This window comes from Megachile rotundata, chromosome 16 (assembly GCF_050947335.1).
Source record: "Megachile rotundata isolate GNS110a chromosome 16, iyMegRotu1, whole genome shotgun sequence".
In the NCBI taxonomy this organism is placed as follows: Eukaryota; Metazoa; Arthropoda; class Insecta; order Hymenoptera; family Megachilidae; genus Megachile; species Megachile rotundata.
In genome coordinates, this window is record NC_134998.1 from 2546584 (window position 1) to 2568632 (window position 22049).

Here is a 22049-nt window from a genome sequence, read left to right on the forward strand (position 1 = left end):
GCTCCAGAAGGCCTGCAGTCAAGGTCTGCTCGGTTGGGATGCCAGAATTTTTTTGAACTATCCGAACTTTTCGATATAGTAAATGATTGAAAAGTAACTGAAAGAATATAGAGCTGTCGATGCTGCTTGAAAATGCATAATTTTATAAAACGTTTTAATTATTTTGAATGAAAATGTAATTACTGTTAAAAATTGCATTTACATATTAGAGTTAAAAGAGAGTCGTTTCAATGTCTTTCCGTTAGGTTTGGTTAAGTTACATTAGATTATACTAGATTAAACAAAATTAAATTAGGTTATAACGACATGTATGTCTTTTTAGCAGCAATCATCTACATGAAAGATTTTTTAACAGCTTTAAGGAGAAAGTTAACAGACTATTTTTTTAATCTAAGTGAGAATTATTATCCTTCACATACGTAATAGAATTAAAAAATTTGCTAAAGGCGACGTTAATCAGTTAATTAATTTGTCTCCCGATCGAAACGACCGCCATTGTTCCGTTTTACTACATCACTCAAGAAGCATTCCTTGTAGGAGCAGTCTACAAAACCTTCATGACAATGTGCAGCAACATTGTGTACGATCACTTCCACGGTTGACCTTCACTCCTCCAAGCTAATATCCATAAACATCGAGAAAAATCGATTGCTATTTAACGGTGGAAGAAAAGAAGCTAACCGGTACCTGATCGCAGACGGGGCCCCCAACGAAGAGAAAAACTCGCCGTTTGTAAGTCATCGAGCCGACAGCAGTCACTCGCGAACAAAGGGGAAGCCGGTCGCGAGGATCGGCTCGCGGGGTGTTGAACGGGGTCTCAGAGTTGCAAATATGGCAATCGTAATGGAAGGAGACTTCCATCTTGCGCTTTAGTGTCTACCAGGAGATAGATTAACCGTGTGCAACCGCGGCTATGCCTGCCCTGCCACCCCCACCGGCCGCTCGCGGCCCGTACAAAAGTATAATATGCACTGTAGTCTGTCCTTTTCTTCCCGTACCCCTCCAGGTTGTTCCGGTACCCCACTACCGACGGGCGATCCGTTGCAGTTCGAGCGAACCGAAGGGAGGAGGAAAGTCCCGCACGGTGGTGGTTCATTACACGGCACGAACACCTTGGCCCCGGTGAGAAAGTGTGCATCCACATGCACGCGGGTGCAAGCAGCCGCGTATGCAACGAGTAAGAAAGCGTATTAGGTACGCAGGCATGCGATCCCGGCTGAAGGAGGGCGGTCCGAGGAGACAGGTGCGAGCCAATCGCGGCCCGCCACGTGCAATTTCCCTCGGCGTCTCTCTTTCCACGTTCATTTCTCATTCCTCCTCTGTCTCCCTACCCCTGTTCTTGCCTCCGCGCTCAGCCGCCGCTGCTAACTTATTTAAACGAGACTCGACCCCGTCACTGCGAGTACGAATCCCTTTCGTATTCGGCACCGATGCGCCGTGACTCGAGAGCAACGACCCCCGCAACGATTCTTCGCCCGCTGCTTTTATCGATCGGCCTCCTTTGTACCGCGACCTTGTACTTACTCCACAGGATCCACTATCCTTCTGCCGATTACGTATCGCAGATGACCACTCAAAAGAATGTGCATCCGGTTCAGGATCATACACCTACCCTAATATCACATGCACCTGCACTTGCCAACGGAAGCTGGCACATTTGCCAAAACGATTGCATTTATTATGCAGACATTCATCTTAATATCAACTAGCACATTTCGTCGTTAGCTAATAAATAAACATTTCAATGTTAGCTAACAAGAGACTTCGATATTAGGAAAAGAAACATTGAGGTAACTATCAAAAGAAATATCCGTTCGATTGTGAATGTTATAAATCCACTTTTTAGGACCTGTTCACATAGACAGGATATATCTTCTTTATTATCTGATATGTAACATTAGTTATCACATTTGTTAATCACATCGCATAATAATGCATTGAGACCCAATAAAATAAATTTCGTAAGGTATAGCAAAGACATTTACGTCTCAGTTAGTGTTAATCGTGTCTCCAGAGTATTAGCCGTTAATCTAATTACCCGCTGCAGGATGAGTTTTGGAAATTCTGATGCAAGTCTACTTTCTTTATTTTTCAGTGTAATTTGTCTTCGGTGTAATATGTATAAGGCAAGAATCTTTTTAAGAACACCATTTTTATTATCCTGTCATCTTATATGGAAACGTATAAAATAAATAGATAATTACCTCCTTGCTTTTATATACGTACCCATTTTCTCATTTGCGCACAATGTGCTCTGTTCTCAAGAAAAAATCTCTTTCATTCGCAGCGACTGTCCGCACCCCAGAACCCAAGATACATAGCAGGGTATTCTTGACCCCCGGAAATTTTCTGGCTCCATCTCGATGACCCACAGGTGTAGAAACGTATCATCAAGCGGGCGCACGACGTCTGTGCAGCAGGGCGTAATGGCGCTCGTAAATCTCGAAGATCCTCGTCAGCGGAGATCGAAGATCTCCTACAGGAAGTGTCTTCCTCGTTGCGAGGCGTTAGCTCCGGGACTCGTGAAAGTTGGAGGAGCAGACTGTCAGCGTGGTTTCTGGCGAATTCGTAGTAAAGAAGAGCAGGAAACAGGCTAGCTGCTGTGAATTATGACTTCCGACCCATTTTCGCATTGTCGCGGGGCCCGGGCGCTCGTTAGGCATCGCTGGCCCGCAAGTCTCCTCCGGTTTATGATTTACTGCCCTAACAAATCATCCACCGACCCAAGGTTGTGTCCTCGACAAAAGTCATTCGGCCTGTGCCACGCGGCACTAACAGTTGGTCAAGGCGTTGCGCAACGGAGAGTGCCCGGGCTGCTTTTGACCTGCCCGACCGAGAAAGGCTCTCCCGTGTCTGAACCCTCGATGCAACCACCTGCACCGCTCGCTGCGTTATTGGACGCGTGCCTAACTCTATTCTTGCGATTTTAGATCCTACGGTGCTGATTTTGATTATTAACAATATTTCTTTTACAATTCGTTCACATTCATATACGTCAAAAACGTTATTTCTTGTTTTGCTGTTTCCGTAAAATTTAGGACCAATGATTATAGCAGTCAGGGCCCATATAAAGCAATCAATCGTAAAATTTATACGACGTATACATTTGTCATTGTTTAATTTTAGTCACACGAGGAACTTTTAAAACTAAATTCTCTAGTTAATGTTGATCGTCATATCACCTTATATTGAAGAATGAATTTATACTTGAGCTCATACCACATTTTATGAGCGACGTTTTTATTTATCCAACGATAAATGACTGTATTAAATATGTTAAGTTATTGTTCGTTCACCACAAAGTTAGCTCTGCCAGAATACTGAAAAGGATACAGCTGCGATTATTTCAAGCGAAAAACATATTCCCCACTTTGCACATATTTTTGGCAAAGACAAATAATCGATTACAGCTGTCACTCACACTAATCAGACCGAAAAGTAAGGAAAGTAAACCTCTCAAAATTCCTGAAGCTCATCTTGTGACGGGCATACGAAAATAATGTCGGATTAGTCGATTAGGTTTGCTGAAAATAAAGATACTTTTCGTTAGAATTTTTGACGATTTTAAAATCATTACTTCTACAATACTTTATATTTAATATAAGAGTTGGTCATTTCTGATAATGATTGAATTTAGAAATTACACAATTTAATATTGTTTATTGTAAACATTCTGATATTGATCAATATAAGGTTTGCTTCATTTTGAACGATTCTCAATGAGATTTAAAATTTATAATATGCACAAGTGAATTCTTAATTAAATGTGAGAATTTACTCTGCGTTCCTAGTGTATAATTTTCAGTTGTAATTTACTACATTCTCATTTCATAGAGAATTAACAAATTCTCTCTCAGTATATTCTAAATTTTACTTTGACAGAATATTAATTCAGATCAAAAGTTAGATCAAATCTAACATTAAAATGATGCTAAAGCATTGATTAGGATATCTTGTAAATTTTAAGATATATTTCATGAACGTAGCTCTTTAAAATAATTCTTTGACATTTATAATAGAGAACTATTTTAAACAGTTTGAGACTCGTCTGTGCAGATTTTAATTCGCTTCAGATTTTTTGCACAACTTGCTTGTATACTGAATACGCCAGGTTTTTCTAAGGAAAATGGCAATATAAAAGCAGGACTCCGAAGATGTTCTAAACCTTGCCAAAGAATATACATATATTCGTATGTCTAGAATTTATATTGGGTATTCGTATGCGCATAAGCTACATAAATTCGTATAAAAGTGGAGACCCGATATGTATCTACTGCGGGACTTGAATGACGGTCGTAATCGATTATTTGTAAATACATTATTAATATTTAACGTTGTATCTTAAGATATAGTTATATAAATTACAATAGAACATACATATCTTCGAAATTTAGTCGTATTCGAACTTTAAGGCCAATGATCATAGCAGTCGAGATCCATATAAAATCAATCGAACTTTAAGGTTGACTTAACACATTTCAATTTCAGAATTCAAATTCTCGTTTAAAATTCAAGCAGCTTTAATGCACTTATTGAAAACAGAAAATTATCATAATTATCATAAAACTGCCATCACAAAAAAGTATGTAGAGCACACAAAATATGGGCGTAGTTAAAAGACAGGGCACCTGTCCTTGCCCCCTCTCTCAACGAAGAAAGTGACTTGCTCTAAAGGAGACAAATTACATTTTACCCCTCCTCAAATGTAAAAGGGTAGAATTGATAATTACTTTGCACAAAAAGATCTAAAACGTTTAAATACGTAATTATTCTTAAAACACATTTTATTCCCTGTAAGTAGCAATCTTTGAATGCAGTTCAAGGATGCTGAAATAAGAATTTTAAGTAAGGAATTATTCTTTAGCAGTCGAGTGAATTCCAAATCGAGTTATAGTGTCTGGAAGAACAGGTCAGAAGCTGATCGCGAAGCCATAAAAGAGATCGGTGTTCGCGCCCAATAACACGTAATCGAATTAAACCTATTTTATGCCCAGTATAGATAATCCGGTAAAGTTCTATTCAGCTGCTGCAGTCGACACGCCCTGTTGTTTCTTTGTTCGAAAAATAGCCGTTATCTTCGAAAGTTCTCGATTTAGCAAATTCGGAAGTTCTGCTAAATTACAGCTTGATCTTAGTTGCAAATTCGAAAAAGATCACCGTTTTAGGGAGTACAATGGTTATCTTTAATCTACTTCCAAAGACGGATGACTGGAGAAAGCTTTTATCCGAAATTCTACGAAACACATCTGACCTCGATTTAGGGAGTTCAAAGCCCACGACACACTAACTTCGTCCAAAAATTACGTTTTTCTTTGTTAGAGCTTGTTGATGGAAACTCTAGACTAGAAGTTATAAGAGCGATGTAGAAATCTTTCCTTATTGTTTATAATTTGCACAATTCTGCACCAATCAGATGACTTCTGAAAACACAGCTGCTGAAGGCTGCGATTCAAAGTATACGTTTCACATGTCTTTCTGAGATAATAATTTACAGTAGTACTGAGATAATAGTTTACAGCAATCGCAAAATTAAAAAAGCAATCCTCCGAATTCCTGGAAAAAGCAGATAATTCATAAACGATAATAGAAAAAGTGGCATAGAATTCTGCTCACAAGCACCTCGTAAATTCAGTTTTTAAGCCCGCATTCTCACGCTGAAATGCAAAAAAAGACTCGTCTAGCGTCTAGACGCATTCCTGAGGCCGAACGTATCTCTGTTGATCGAGTGGCTTGGTTGTCGCCGAAGGCAAAGCGGGCGAACAAAATCGAGAGCGTGTCACGTATCCGAGCGCAGCGCCGCGGATCCGGAAGTTGGTTGGCGTAGGTGGGACGCAAGTCGAGAGAGGAATATCCCCGGTATAATAATTAATAACTGGTCGCTGAGTGGTTCGCGCAGGCCCCGCCTCTTACCCCCTGATTTATGAACCGCGCCGCCTTCCTTGTCATAACCGAGTGTACAAGGTTGGTGCTGGTGGGGCGTGTTAGAGTGGGGCGATGACTGAGCTGGTGGGGAAAGGGTGACGCGTGACGTTGCGCGACGGTACCTACGCCCAGGCCGGTTCTTTACCAAACGATCAGTCGGTTCTCGTCCTTGCCGGATGACACTGGTCTACCCGCGGACGTCCGGCCGAAACGCAGCGCAGCTTCCACGCGCCACCGCAAGTCGGCGCCACGACTGAGCCTCCTCAGCATCGCCGAGGAGACATGCAGCTTATGAGATGGAGCATCACACGCCGCCTAGAGTGCCGGGGCAACAAGCAGCCCACCTGCAGACCCAACAGACTCTCGTGTCTCCGGTCTTCCGGTACGCACTGACCTTGAGAACTCCTGTGCCGAACCTTCGTTCGTTTGCATCGCGAGTGATTTTTGAGTGTTCACTGGGGGTTAGGTCACGCTTCGGTGCCGAACAAGTCTGCCGGCCGTTTCTCATCGGTACCACTTATTGACACGTTCGATGATGGTTTAAATCATTAGGCTCGTAAAATCGGTCAGGCGTGCAAATACATGAAGTTCGATAAACAGGGACAACGGTTTAGCTGTGCGTGGAGATAAGGATTTGATAGACGACGCTTCTTAACGTTGGTGAACGGGCAATATTGTGACAGGGACATTTTTATTAGTAGCATATTTTCGTGTACGCGGAGCTATTGAAAGATATGTGCTGGACTGAACATGTCAGAGCAGATTTGTGTTTAAGGTGCTTTGTTTCATAGTGCTGTTTGTTGTATTTGAGGGATAATGACAATTTTAACAGACGCAGAGGTCTGACTTTTCACATTTTTTTCTTCTCTTTGTATTTTTCTCTTCGTTTGTACGCCGTAAATAATAAGACTGTTACAAGGACAAATTTTTCGACGGACGTAACATGAGGGGGATTAGCAGCATTTATAAAGTCTTATGTATAAGTCATTATGTTCCTCGCTTGTTAGGTTGTATAACTTCCAAATTTTGTTCTCAATAATTAAATGTATCCTGTGGTTCTTAGAAATAACTTGTATAACTCCCAAATTTTGTTCTCAATAATTAAATGTATCGTGTGGTTCTTAGAAATAACTTGTCAAAACAGAGTTCATCATATACTAGAGTCCACAACTTTCTTTCGTTGTAAATGCGATACAATCTCACCAAAGACCAATGAATTATATCTCATGACTTTTGTGTTAAACTGTTAGATCTAACTTCTAAATACTCGAACAGTTGAAAGTGCTTCGGTTGTTGCACTCTCATATAGTGTTCGCCATATCGCGAAAGTGCTGAGTTGAAGGGATTTCAACTTGTGGGCCGTTAGGTGATTTGTGCTGTGTGTGGTTTCGAGCAATGGTACATAACATTGTCTATGATCAAAAGAAATTATCTATGATCTCTTGTTCACAAGTAATGACTGAAGTTTTTCGCGACTGTATAAAATTTCCAAAATTGTAACTCCAGTGAAGTACATCTAAAGTTTCTACTTTGTCTTATCCCTCGGTCTAAAAGTTCAAAGTGCATCGTACCTAGCAAATGGCAATTGAAGGTCTCTCAAAGAAATTCATATGCGAAAAGATGGCAGTTGACAGATTCTAATACAGTGAATTCTTCTTAAAGGATTACTCTTATTCCTTAATTCTCCAAAAGGTAAAATATCACAAGCTAGAATGAATAACACGAACTGCTTCTATCTGCCAACCTCTTAGCTCTCAGTTGTATCCACAAGTTCCGAAGTTAAACAATTTTACATAAAATTAAATTGGGTTAATTAAAAAACGACAATATTTTCCCCGATTAATCTCCGACCTGTCAATATTTTCGTCGCGACTCTATCTTGACGTCCTGACGTCTAAGCTTGACGTCTTAAAACATCATTGAGATCGAGTTAAAAGTTGTGATTTTACACGTCATGGGGAATACTAATTGTGAAGTGTCTTATCATTGACACGAATGTGCGTCACTTGTCTCCAGGGACTCGGCTACCGGCTGACACGCTTTTGCCGCTCAATTTTCACTAAAATCGTGTGCGTCCGATCGTAGAACAAAATCGGAGCGACGGTGATTAACGATTCTGCTTCGGTCTCGTGGCGACCAACGTACAATACATTTTAACTGAATCGTTCTTACCTGGCGGGACCCGCTCTAGCCTTGGTTCAAGCGTGAAGCGAAACCTTATGAGCTGTCGTACGCAACGAGCCGTTAGGGGCATTATCTTTCGTCAAATATCAGCTAGGTCCTTAATACTCTTTTAATTTAATACTTCCTTAATCCTTCTATTTTTTAGAGAAATTCCTTTGAAAAGTGACAGTTTGTGTTGTGCTTCGAAGTTTTATCGAGATCTTCATGTTACACTAAAGCACTAGACACTGAAGCAGCTTTCAGTTTCGTTGGCATTGTTGGCGACACGTCGGGTTTTATGGTGACTTCAATCGCAGCAATTCGTCATATTCGTCACGTTCGAACAATAGAACGTTTCGTCTGCTCGTACATTCTAGTTGCACGAATGGAAAATCCAGGTCTCGGACATTTCGCAAAAAGCATTTTCTAGAAATGACGGTTTTGCAACGGTACGATTGCACGCTACGATTTGTTTATTAAATTATACAAATGTACAATGGATCTCGATTAGTTACAAGAATAACGAACGTCTCGGTGGCATTTGAAAGGCCATCGTTGAACGTGTGTAACCCTCTTAATATGTGAAGTTCGTCGATCAAATGCCTGTTGTTGCATCGTTAACACCTATTAACTGCTTCGTATTCATAGAGCGTGTACGGTATCTGAAACGAGTAACGCTTCTTGTTCATTTTTGCGTTATTAATGCGATACATATAAATGGCCCGAACGTCGAATACAAACGAAACGGGCATGGCTTCTTCGCGGGTTTTGTCTTCGGCGTACACCGCGTCGCTCGAACAGGCTTCTATTTCTCTCTGGTGATTGAAAATAGAAAAAAATATTGAATAATTTAATGAGATTCAAGTTTGTCAGTCTTCACTCACGGTGTACCGTGAGGGTATCATTTAAATAATGTTATTGTATTTCCAATCCAATTTGCTTCGAGCGTGCACGAACGCGCTTAATGTTTCGTCACAGTGCGTCAAAATAATAACCTCTGTTGATGGAACGAGTTTTCACGAGAATTATGATGACGTGTTACAGGAGAGGAAAATGACTTCACGTCGGATGGTGAAGAAAGCGCCGGCGGAGGGGGTGGAGGAGACGAAGCCGTGGACCTCACGGCATCCAGGTCTCACCAGGGTGACGAGGACGACAAGGATCAAGAGGATGCTCTGGAGGAGGATGAAGAGGAAGGTGTGGACGAGCAGGACGAGCAGGAGGACGATGAGGAAGGGTCGCGAAAACAGATGCGCCATAGACAGGACGCGGAGAACAACAACAACTTCGTGGAGGGTGGTACGCCTGCTAGCCTGTTCCCACCTGCTGGAACTAGTCACGTCACCCTGGAAGCTCTCCAGAACACGAAAGTGGCGGTTGCTCAATTCGCAGCGACAGCTTTGGCCGGTGGAGCGGACAGCGAGGCGGCCTTGCAGGATTTGGCGCTGTTGCAGAGCACATTGTACACTCTTCAGCATCAGCAAGTGTTCCAATTGCAGTTGATCAGCCAGCTACAGCAGCAACTGTCCATTACACATAGCCAGTCCGTGCAACAAGGAACGCCTGAGCCATCGGATAACAAGGAAATATCGCCGTCTCCTTTGATCCAGCCTAAACCTCTGTCAAGTTTGACATCACCTCCTTCGTCACGTCCACCGAGTCATCAACAGACTTCGCCAGCTCCTATGACGCCAAATCTCTCTCAGGAACGGCCAACACCGTCTAACAGCGCCTCTCCGTTGAATTTACCCTTGTCTTCGTCGAATACGACGGGCACAATCGCCACCACCAGTAGCAGTCAGGTGCCGATGGCCCATCAAATGCCACCGCTCTGCTCCATCAGCTCTTCCCTAGCCTCGTCGATAATAACTAATACCGATCCACCACCGCTACACGAACCAAACACGCTGGAGATGCTGCAGAAGAGAGCGCAAGAAGTACTGGACAACGCCAGCCAGGGTCTGCTGGCTAACAACCTGGCGGACGAACTTGCGTTCAGAGGGGGCAAAGGCTCTCGTCTCTCCCCGTACGATTCAAAGTCCGGTAGCGGTCGCGGGGAGCCGTTCTTCAAGCACCGATGCCGTTATTGCGGCAAGGTGTTCGGCAGCGACTCGGCACTTCAGATCCACATACGATCGCACACAGGTGAGCGACCCTTTAAATGCAACGTCTGCGGCAGCCGCTTCACCACGAAAGGGAACCTGAAGGTCCACTTCCAGAGGCATACGGCCAAGTTTCCACATGTTAAGATGAACCCGAATCCCGTTCCGGAACACCTGGACAAGTACCACCCACCCTTGCTACAGCAAATCGCGTCTGGTCAAAGACCGATGCCGTCCCCGCCGCCGCCACCACCTTCTCACCATCCCTCTTTTCACCCGGCGGCGGCACACGGTTTTTTACCTCCTCAGCCGCCCCTGCCACTCAGTTTAGCCCTGCCCGGTATGCAACCTCTGTACAGATCACCGGTTGTCGCTCATCGGGACGATCAGGACGTGCCGGAGAACCTGAGTAAGCCTGTTACCACTGCCCCGACCACGTCCCCACATTCCCCCGCGGTTGTGTCGAACTCTCGTCATTCCTTTCACGACAATCACCACCACCACCAACAACAACAACAAAAGCAGCAGCTCGAGCAGAGAGACGAGATCAAACTCGAGCAGAGATCGCCTATGCAGGAGCAGTACCAGCACCAACAGCATCCTACCAATCAGGAAGCCACAGAGAGGATAACACCGAAAAAGGAACCAGAAGAGGCCGAGGAGCCGACGGAAGAGGAAAGCGAAGATTTCGAGGAGACGACTAGACGGTATTTAAACTCACCCCAATCGTCCGTTAATCCACCCTCTCAGCCGCAGACCTACGAAGACTGCAGTATGGACAGCAAAATTAGCGGCCGACTGGAAGGGGACGGCGACATGGAAATTGACGAGGAGATTGAGGAACAACCTGAAAATTTATCTGGTCGGGGACCTATCAATCGGTTGCCTCAGCATATCGTTGCGTACCCTGGTGCTTCTCCTGCCAGCAGTAGTGCGAGCAGTGGAAGCCTTCAAACCTCCTTCGCGGGAATTCTGTTTCCAGGACCACCTGCCCATCATCAAATACCCCACCATCCTGCTTCGTCAACTGTAAACCCACCCGCAGTCTCGGCCAGTGACATGATCGACCCAGCTAAGGATCCAGCCATCTACTCCAGCCTATTGCCGCGGCCGGGCAGCAACGACAACTCCTGGGAGAGTCTGATCGAGATCACGAAGACCTCGGAGACGTCGAAGCTACAGCAGCTGGTCGACAACATCGAACACAAACTGACCGACCCCAACCAGTGTGTGATCTGCCATAGGGTGCTTTCCTGCAAAAGCGCACTGCAGATGCACTACAGAACACATACCGGCGAGCGTCCGTTCAAGTGCAAGATTTGCGGCCGGGCGTTCACCACCAAGGGCAACTTGAAAACCCACATGGGCGTGCATAGGGCGAAACCGCCGCTCAGGGTGCTGCATCAGTGTCCCGTGTGCCACAAGAAATTCACGAATGCGCTCGTTCTGCAGCAACACATACGCTTGCACACCGGCGAGCCAACGGAGCTGAGCCCGGAACAAATTCAAGCCGGCGAGGTGAACGAATTCCCACCCGGTTATCCGCACCATCCTCTAGCGTCGTTCCTCCCGCAAGGCTTTCCACCGATTCATCCCGCAGGACCAGGCTTCCCGTTAGGCTTTCCTCCGAGCCGGCAGCAAACGATGGAACGACAGCCTCAGGATAACGACATAGACATTAAAGAAGAATCCCAGCAACAGCAGCAGCAGCAGCAACAGCAACAGAGGTACATCGAGGAGCAGAGCGAAGAGGTGGAGGACCAAGATGACGAGGAAGAGGATCGCAGGGATGACGACGAGAGGTGCAGCATGAATCGTGACAATCGTGGCGACGTAGATGATGAGCAAGATCACGAGAGCGAGGAGAATGAGCACAAGGATCCATCTTTGCCCAATTTCTCCACTTCCCTCGCTGCTCTCGAGAACCAGGTCCGAACAATCACGACCACGGCCACGTCGAACTTAGGAAACGCAGCCAGATCGCCACCTTTTCACCGGTATAACGGTAGCGAAAAGAGTAACAGCCCTCCGAATGCCGGTGCTCCTTTAGACTTAACACCACGAGCATCGTCGACACCAGCCTCAGTAGCATCGGTACCGACGCCACCGCCGCAGCCTACGCACCACCCACATCCCTTCGGCATGTTCGCAGGCCTCCTGCAGGCAGTCTCTTCGTCACCATCTACCAGCAGCATAGGAACCAGCAGCATAGGAACCAGCAGCATAAATAGCGTCAGCTCCATGAACGCTGTTACTCCAGCATCGGGTGCCGCTGGACCATTGGCGTCCCTCACCACGTCAGCCGTGTTAGCTGCCACCTCGACCTACAACCCGCTCGGCCTGGCTGTCGGAGGGCCAGCAGGTAGGCGCTGCTAGCATCAGGGCGAGCTGCAGTTCCTGCTACACCTCCCGATCGATCTGACACGATTCACTGATCCTGACCGCCAGTCTCACTGATTCGTCCACCTTGTCCAAGCTGTATATCGACATCCTGTTTTGTGGTGTAGCCGGACCTAGCACTCCCACCCTCCCGCTTGACATATCTTTTTTTTCTATTATCCGTTTGGACACCTCTGTTTCGGTATTTCTTTGTCCATACCTCTGTCATTCTTACTTTTTCGTTCTCTCGTTCGAGTCGCTTTTGTGGGTTTTTGTCGGAGGACTCGAAGTTCGCGGCCACGAGCTAGATTTGTATTTTCTCTTCAGCGCGAGAAAAGAAAACGCCCGCATACTGTGGACATTTTTGAATGAATAAATCTGTTTGCAAAACGTATTGCTGCCTTCACGATTCATTTCACTCCTTCCGTCGCGCCGGGTTGTCGTGAAACGGTGACTCTAACGCCATCTTCGTTCGTGAATTAACGATCGTTTCGCGTCCCGAAGCATTATCATTCCAATTTCGAAGCGTTTCACGATTAGATTAGCTTTCGTATTGTCGCGAGTCCGGTTATAAAAATGCCTTTTACGATCGAACCACGGCTACAAATTGCTTTCACGGACGTAGAAGCACGCGAAAAGTGTCGGGAAGCAATTGTAAAGAGCCACGATCTGTTACAGTGCGTGGAAACACCACGTGTAACATCTGCTACAAGACATTTGCGTGCAACTCCGCGCTGGAGATCCATTACCGGAGCCACACGAAGGAACGACCTTTCAAATGCACTATTTGCGACAGAGGCTTTTCCACCAAGGTAACGTAACTTTTTCTACAAATTAGGGACGTTGATTCTCAGAAGTGTTTGCTGCTCGCCAAACAGACCTTAAAGGAAGACTGCAGTGTTACGGAACTCGGAGGAACGTTATTATTTTTCTTTGATTTAACTTCGAAATATTAATACTTACAATGTTGCTTATACCTTTCTGATTGCCTCGATCGAACGAATTTTATCAACAGTTTTCGTATTTGTTAACGGTAAGGTCGATAGAAGGAATTTTGGTTTCATTTTCTGCTCGTTCTTCGTTGCCCAAACCACGTACTCCAAACCTGACTTCTTGATTGGGTTTGGCCGCCCATCTGTACCTTTGTTTTTTTCTGCGATACTTTCAGAACGATGGTTCCGGGCAGCAAGCATGCATCTGCGCGTCCCAACCGTTGCCCGCTAACAGTTCGATCACTTCACCCGATCCTCAGTGCGCCAGTAGTCGAGAAAAAGCGAAACGCAGGCGGCGGCGGCGACCTGAGGAGCGGAAGAGCCGGGGGCGGAAAGGAGCTGGAGGGGGGCGGGGGTTGACGCCTGTCTATCCTGCGATCCGCCTACCCCCGCTGATGTCACCCGCCCTCGGACTTCTACCCTCGGCGCACAGCCTCCTGGTAAGAGCCTGCTGAAATTTTCAGATTGTCCAACAGCGATGATAACACCACTATGTATCTCGAACAATTGCTTCAAGTACTTGATCATTTTTCCTTTTATTTTTTCGTTGCTTGCTATTCTGTTGTCTGTCCGAGATGAGGCATCGAAGATTGTGCAAAGTGGTGCGATCGATGAAGTGATTGAACCCGGTGGACGTTTCATTCCCAGATATTTAATGAGATATTTTCCTGATCGCAGGGCAACATGAAGCAGCACATGCTGACACACAAGATCCGCGACATGCCACCCCACCTGTTCAGCGACTCGAAGCAACAGCATCAGCAGCAACCTCAAGAGCACGAGAGTTCGAGAAGTCCCATGTGCACGGACGATTCGAGTCTACCTCCACCTCCTCCACCTCCGCCACCACCTCCACCAATGCCTCCGACCTCCATGGAGCAAGCCATTTCGGTGAAAAGATCCCCATCCGAAGGGGACCTGCCAGCGCCAAAGAGACCAGCCAGTAAGTACCATTGGCGATCGAATAGAGGCCTGTCTGCTTCTTCATCGAGCATACTTCGAACCGTCCAAGGCTTGGCTTAGCAAAGTCTAACTCCCGCTAACGAATCGCATCCGGGCTTCTGTTTAGTTAGCGAGATTAGCGTTGGCCGGCTTCGCTTACTTGCACGCCTGTGCTTTCTCCGCATCGCTGTTCTGTTTACGGGAGTTCCTGGTGGCAGGTTTTGGTCCCTCTTTCACCCACTTCGTTTCCGTCTTCTCTGAAACGCAGACCAATGCTTCGATTAAAGACCCTCCGTCGGAAAGAAAGACAAGCTTGAGCCCCGTTAAACATACAAACGTCAGGGTCTGTTCAGCGAAACTGTGTGTGTATTTGCAGGCGTGCCGAGCAAGCACTTGTGCCAGATATGCAATAAGAATTTCTCCTCGTCTTCGGCGCTCCAGATCCATATGAGAACTCACACGGGCGACAAACCGTTCCGATGCACCGTCTGCCAGAAGGCCTTCACCACCAAGGGCAATCTCAAGGTATACACATCATATATCCCCGACTTCCTCCTTCTCTTCGTCTCTGTTCTTCTCTGTATATTTCTTTCTATCACCTCCCGTCCGCTCCCTCCACTCGTCACCCCGGTATCTTCAAGTTTACTCACTAACACCAGCTAGCTGCTACCGCTTGTACTAACGCTAACGCGTAACGTACATACAGAACCGCAAGCTCGATGAAAGATCAGCGCAACTAGTCCACCTTGAACAGACCACGTTTGACGTGACTCCTTTTCTGCTCGCAGGTGCACATGGGCACTCATATGTGGACCAACGGAGCCTCTCGTCGAGGTCGTCGAATGTCGTTGGACCTACCTCCCCTACCTATCACCCCCAAGGATTCGGAGTTCCTCCAACGACGGCCGGATCTCTTCTACCCTTATCTACCCGCACCGTTCCTTAACGGCGTTCAACAGAAAGTAAGTAGTCATCATAAACGATTACGCTTATGTAAGTTACTACTATTACAATTGAAAATCTCGGAAACCTCACGTTCGATTCTACTGAAATTTTGCAAATTGCTTCATTTTGTATAGAAGTAATGGTTAGGTTAGTAACTTGATTACTCTATTATTTAATAATGATATTTATCTGTCATTACCGACTTCACCTACATGATACTGAACAACGTTATTACTGTATTCCAAATATTTTTGTATTATTATAGAATTTGACCAGTATTGTCCATTTTTATTGTATGGGATGAATTCTGCTCTGTCATATTATAGTAGTGTGGTAAAAAAAACAGATTTGAGGTATGCGGATGGATTGAATACTTGAGGACAACGTAGATTTCCTTTTGATAAAGATACATGTGCAAACTTGACAAATTTTTATATATAAATAGCTCTAAGTCCTCAACTTCTAATTCTCGACATTTTTTAATTTTTAAATCTTCAAATTTTAAAGTACCTAAATTTCTCAATGCAAAAATTCTTATATCTCTGAGTTCTTACACCTCCACGTCCCTGTATCCACAAATTCCTAGATCACCAAATACCTAAGTTCCTACATTTCTAAATCCATAAATTGCAAAATTATCAAGTACCTAAATTCCGATACCTCTGGACTTATAAATTCTGAGGTCAAATACCTATATCCCCAAATTTCTCAACCCCTAAATGCTAAGCTTAATAAACTCCTATTGAAATTTATTTATTTGTATTCAAATTTCATGCTCCCTATATTTTTAGACCGCCAAATCTCTAAATTCCTAAACATCAAAATCCCTAGATCCCCAAATTTATAAATCATCAAATTCTTAGATCCCCAAATCCCTATATTCCGAAATTTGAAGGTTTCGAAATACCCATTAAAACAGTACTTTCGAGTTAACAAAAATCCAGACACGAACATTGTTTTTATGCAAAATGAAGTTAGATTAAGCACGTCTGGAATCCCACCATGAAGTGTTCATGTGAGAACAGAAGAGTTTTAGTACTATACACAGATGGCGGGACAATGGACATCTTCTGTTGCCATTTACTGTTCGTCGGTAATACGTATTAGCTTCAAAAAAAAAAGTATAAAATCATACACAAAATTTCACGCTCGATTATTACAAATTTCGAAGCTATTTAATCTTGCCAAAAGCACTGCATTAAACAAAAGTACATTAAGCAAGCAAGTATTGTACGATCTAAGTATAGTATACCATTTGAGTATATTATTGACTGTCGGTAAAATAAGGACTATTTTTATCGATAATTTGTCAAACTTCCTGTCAATAGTTACTACATCTTATATTATTCTGTGTATCGTTTCGTAAAATTTGAAGGAATAAGTTTAATTGTGTATGCTTGCCATGAATACTTCATAAAAACCTAACTGACAATTTCAATGTCTTTACAACCTTTTTTTGGCACTATATGTAACGGTATTAGAGTTCACATTTCTGTAACTCTTTGAGTTTCCAATGCAATGACAATCAAATAAAATGTCTCTGTAACTCAAAGAGTTAGCTTACCACCGCCAAACAGCGTAAACATAAAGAACAAACGTCAACGTCCGACACGATTAACGATTATTCTCTTTCGTTTTTGTAGGTAATTGTCCACGAATAAACCTAACCAGTCGGCGTGCATTACTTACAGCTGAACGAGATCTCGGTGATACAAAGTAACAACGGATTACCTGGCCACTCGGTGGCCGCCGGAAAGTACGCAGGATTGTTCGGTTCGGTGTACGCAGCCGGTGCCGGCTTCTCGTTGGACAAACAGCCAATGGCGGGGACCAACAACAGGCCCCTGGTAGACGGGAAGTCCTCGATCCCGTCCGGGTCGATGCTGTTCCAAACGCCGTCACCGTCCCATTCTCCCGGCACACCATCGTCGAACGGCAGCAATCAAAACACCGGCGGCGTTCCTGCATGGACCGGTGATGCTCTCCAGCATCACTTCGACAGAGAGGCTCCTACGAGACCGGAGAGCAACTCCACACCACCCTCGGCTCGACTTCCGCCTCCGCCGGCGGCAAGGGGTGAAGGATTGGCCACGTGAAGCCCGACCGGTACATATCTTCCTTCTTCGAGGCTTCATGCTTTCGGGAACTGAACTCCGTCCTGGCTGCTACGTAAAGATAGACAGACAGACAGACGTTCACACAGGGCCGGGCAGTGTTTCAGTGCATTTTGAGACAAAATGGACCCGAACGTCCAACGACATATCCACCCGATCCCCGGAAGAGCCAGCAGACACCATGTTCCTATTGTTACACTAGTCTTAAACACGTTAAAGAGGACCGATGGGCCCGGCAGCTAAAGTCCCAACATTAAGTGGGTCTCACTTCCGGTCCATTGAACGCCCGCGACGTGATTTCGCACGAGGGTTAGACGGATGCGACGCCTAGACTGAGCCGTTTGGCCACAAGACACGTGGCGTCGCGACGTCCCGGCCCTTCATACTCTGACCGTCCATGCGCGACAGTGATGGTCACCTCACTTAGGGTTTATCGTATATTATAAATGTGCGTACAGGGTATCTCGTGTAATCGAATGACCCTTCAACATCCCCGTAACTGATGACGATACGAAGAAGACTTTATATGGACGCATTTAGAAATCCTGAAGGTTCGAATACATGTCGAGGTAGCAAATACAGCGTACCCTGATAAAAGACATGACAAATTTTTAAGTCCACAAGATACATCTTTGTGTAACCCTAATCTAGGTCCTTATCGCTCCCTGTATATTCTAATTTCGCGTATTTTTATGTTTGAGCGATTTTGCTACCTCTGAATGATCGACGCCTTTGTGGAATATTTATAAACACAGTTGGGACTGAAAGCGTGAAACATCCATATCGACAACGATAACAGGGATGTTCGAGGCGTTTACCTCACACGATATATCCTGTACAGGGAGATATAAATATATACATAAAAAAGAAGATGATATATATATTATAAATATATAAATATATAAATATAAAAATATTATATCGGTGCGAAGGGGTATGAGTGCGCGAGTTGTATACACGTGCGAGTGCATGCGTCGCTTTCTTTTTTCAAGAAGGTCGTTTCTAGGAATTAAAGAACAAAAAATGGCGGGCCCGGCAGCGCCCTCGCTGTGATATGAGAGGAGCAGCCTGCAATCATTTAAACCAATGTACTTATACTTTGTACCATAGTATTATTATTATTTACACTCGATGTACAGCACGCACCCGGAAAACCCGTGTCCCGATGTTCTTTTCTATGGAAAGACAGTTGACCTCGATTTGTGTTCCCCCGAACCCCATCGATTAAAACTTCTCTAATTAAATCAAAGTTTAATTCCTTTCAGATCGATCGTACATACGTATATATTTATATAAGATGACAAATTCCGACTAAGATTCGTTTCTTCGTGTCTGTCGATTTCGCAGTGGCTCGTATCAATTTTCGACGAACATCAAGCACGTGACCACCATTTTCACTCCCCCACCCCGTCACTCCGTCGATCACGTGATGTTCGGTATTTATTATATAATTTGACAATGTGATATTTCACTATATTGTTATGTTAGTGTAAAATAATTGCAAAATCGAAAACGTAGATGTAGCGAATAATAATAAACTCTCTGATTAATAGAAGTAAACGATTCTTTGCGTGAGTTTTACAATTTTAAGCTGTATAAACGTTCGACTATTTATTTCTTGTTAGCAATCATCGTCAACTTTTCGATAACGTGTAACGAAATATTTGATCGCAGGGTAAATATTTTTAGAGAAACAGTTTTAGTTTTCCAGATAATTGAACTAGTGGCATTTACGATATGTAGAATATTGTTTCGTTTATTTTGCGATCGGATCATCGAAAAGTTGCGATGCGTTTTTGTCTTCTGCACAGCGGTGACGCACATCACGTGATCATCAGACTTAACAGAAACAACGGGTTAACTGTATTCACTGTATCACATAATTCAACATTTCTTTTCAAAACTTAATTTCATGGTAGTCAACGTGTTAATCAGAGCCGTCCCTAGATAGACAAAATATTAATTTATAATTTTGTAGGAATATATTTTTGTTAAATCTAAAAATAAGGTTACACGTTTGAGTTTTGCCTCGGGTCCTACAGGGACGGTTTTGTCCATCATAATTCTTCATAGTCACAAACGAATCACATAAAATCGACTAATGTACAGTTCCGTCTGATTTCAAATTCCGTTTTCCAAAAGCAAAATATTTCAAAACCGAATTCGAACTCGATTAACGTGCATGCATTATGACCTATGCATTTGATCGCATACATTAAATACTCGTGTATAATGGCTTTCCTGTATGTTCTCACGTTTACTCATGAAACTGCAAGGGAAGACGAAATAGATGACGTGTAAAAAGAAGTATGTAAAAAGTAACGATAGCAGCGTACGCGTGTCGCAGTAGACACTTGCATAATTCATTTGACTTTTCGCTAGATTAGAATTAAAAGATGTTTCAAAAGCTCCGTCGATTCAAGAGCCTCCGAAATGGAGGGAGATGTCACGTGATCCTGGTCTCGACGGTGACTTTCTGCGAATCAAAAATTGTAGAGAACGATTGAAGACGACTGAACGCCGAATTTCGAAAAACACACACGAATTCACGTTTCTTCAGGGGTTAATTTTATAGATTTGATAAGTTTCTACGACAACGAAAACCTATTGTAACAGGTTAGAAAAGAATACTGGGAAGTTAACGAAAATGGCGTCTTCAATCATGAAAATACCGATTTTGTATATTGACATATTGAAATGAAATTCATGGCCGATTGTAACAGCGGCAGGGCAATATTTGGTTTTTTAAACAGTAACATATCGACGAAACATCCGTGGAACGATCCGATATTTATTTTGTAAAAATATTAAAAATGACTGCGCCAGTGAAAGTTATTTCGAAAGAATAACCTGATATACTTTTTGATTCTATCCAAACTTCGAGGTTAGGTCCCGTGAATAGTTAAAGAAAGACAAAAATTGGCGTAAATAGGAGTGGCTGGAGTGTGCTAGGGACCCTAAAATAACGATTATTGCCGATGATTTATAAATATGACTACATGGAGATATTTGGAGATTTATGACTTTAGAGTTTTAGGAATTTGGATATCTCGGATTTAGAGATTTTTGGAAATTTGCACAATGGGGATTTGTAAAAATTCAGGATTTGGTGACTTTGAAATTTGTATACGGATATTTGGAAATTCGAAAGTTTAGCAATTTTGGAATTTGTAAATTTCTGAATTAAAAAGAAGTGGAATTCGGAAATATAGTAAATAGGGATTTGCGAAGTCGAGATTCAAGAATTGGGGATTAGGAAACTAGAGATTTGAGTATTGGAAATTTGGAAGTGGAATTTTGAAAATTAGAAATCTACAAATTTAGGAATTTGTGAATTTTAGAATTTGGGAATTTGCAAAGAAAATTTCAGAATTTGAGGATGTAATGATTTAAAACTTTGAAAAATTGAGAACTTGGGAATTCAGGAATTCAGGAATTTGGAAATTCAAAAATTCAAAAATTTGCAAAATTTTATATAAAAATTCAGGAGTTTGGAAATTTGAAAATTTCGTTATTTGGACATTTGAGGATTTGGGAAAATGGGCAATCGAAAATTTTGGAACTAAGGAGTTTTGCATTATAGACTTGAAAACTTGGGAATTTGGAAGTTTGAAAAATAGAGAATTTGAAGATTTAAAAATCTGGGAATTTAAGATGTGCAGAATTTGGATATTTAGAAGTTCAAAGATTAGGAATTTAAAAATTTGGAAATTCGGAAATTTGAAAATCTGGAAATTTAAAAATTCGAAAATTCAAAAATTCGGAAATTTAGTAATTAATAAAATTTGGAAATTTGGAAATCTACAATTTAAAAATTAAAAATTAAAAATTGGAAATTCGGAAATTCCTAAGTTTCTAGTACGAGATATCCTACTTCCCCCCGATTGTAAGTGTCGATACTGAGGGTCTCCACCCTGCTCTCTGCCTAGTTACGTCAATAAAAATTACCAATGCTAGGGAGAAAAATCAAAAGTTCGTTTCCAATACAAACCTCACGGTTTGTCGTCGAACAGCAACGGTCGTATACATATATACATAACACAATTGTAAATAAAGAACAGGTGATAAGTGTAGGACGAGTTCGGTTAGAAAAAAAGTCGATGTAAATCATTAGTGTGCTACTCAAAAAAAAATGTTTCTCGTAATGTTAAGTGGGACATTTACACGTTTCAAGTACACAGATGTCGTTTTTAAAAAGTGATGGGAAAACGGGGGGACGGAAAGCCCGGCAGCCTATTCCCTGATTGCAAGTCCTGTGAAATTGTCCAAAAAAAAAGAACAAAGTATTGCTTGTACGATCTTGTGTTTTCTTGTACATATTGTATAATCCATGTATAAACTCGACTCTGCTAGTTGCGAAACCTGTCATTGTAGTTAAATTACGTTACGGATCATTATATCTATATCACTTCAACAATAAACAATTATTATGAGGACCTGTGTTTCTTTATTCCATATCAATATTTAAATATTCGACGTACAAATATTTC

The 22049-nt window shown here is 43.2% G+C and overlaps 1 protein-coding gene across 8 annotated transcripts in view; it reads left to right on the plus strand.

The window, feature by feature from the left end:
* salm (spalt major) overlaps positions 1 to 21993 on the plus strand; it is a 112228-nt gene extending 90235 nt beyond the window's left edge. Inside the window, exons 1-8 of one of the 8 annotated variants that reach the window (XM_076541708.1) lie at positions 5988 to 6304; positions 9130 to 12549; positions 13245 to 13378; positions 13735 to 13998; positions 14237 to 14501; positions 14877 to 15025; positions 15289 to 15462; positions 17137 to 21993. In XM_076541708.1, the coding sequence (XP_076397823.1) occupies positions 6205 to 6304; positions 9130 to 12549; positions 13245 to 13378; positions 13735 to 13998; positions 14237 to 14501; positions 14877 to 15025; positions 15289 to 15462; positions 17137 to 17541 (4911 nt within the window). In that variant the 5' untranslated portion in view covers positions 5988 to 6204 and the 3' untranslated portion in view covers positions 17542 to 21993. Of the gene's footprint in view, positions 1 to 5987; positions 6305 to 6453; positions 6698 to 9129; positions 12550 to 13244; positions 13379 to 13734; positions 13999 to 14236; positions 14502 to 14627; positions 14856 to 14876; positions 15026 to 15288; positions 15463 to 17088 lie in introns of those variants that run through there. The other 7 variants (XM_076541710.1, XM_076541707.1, XM_076541711.1 and 4 more) reach the window with 7 other exon arrangements.
* The last annotated feature ends 56 nt before the right edge of the window (positions 21994 to 22049 follow it).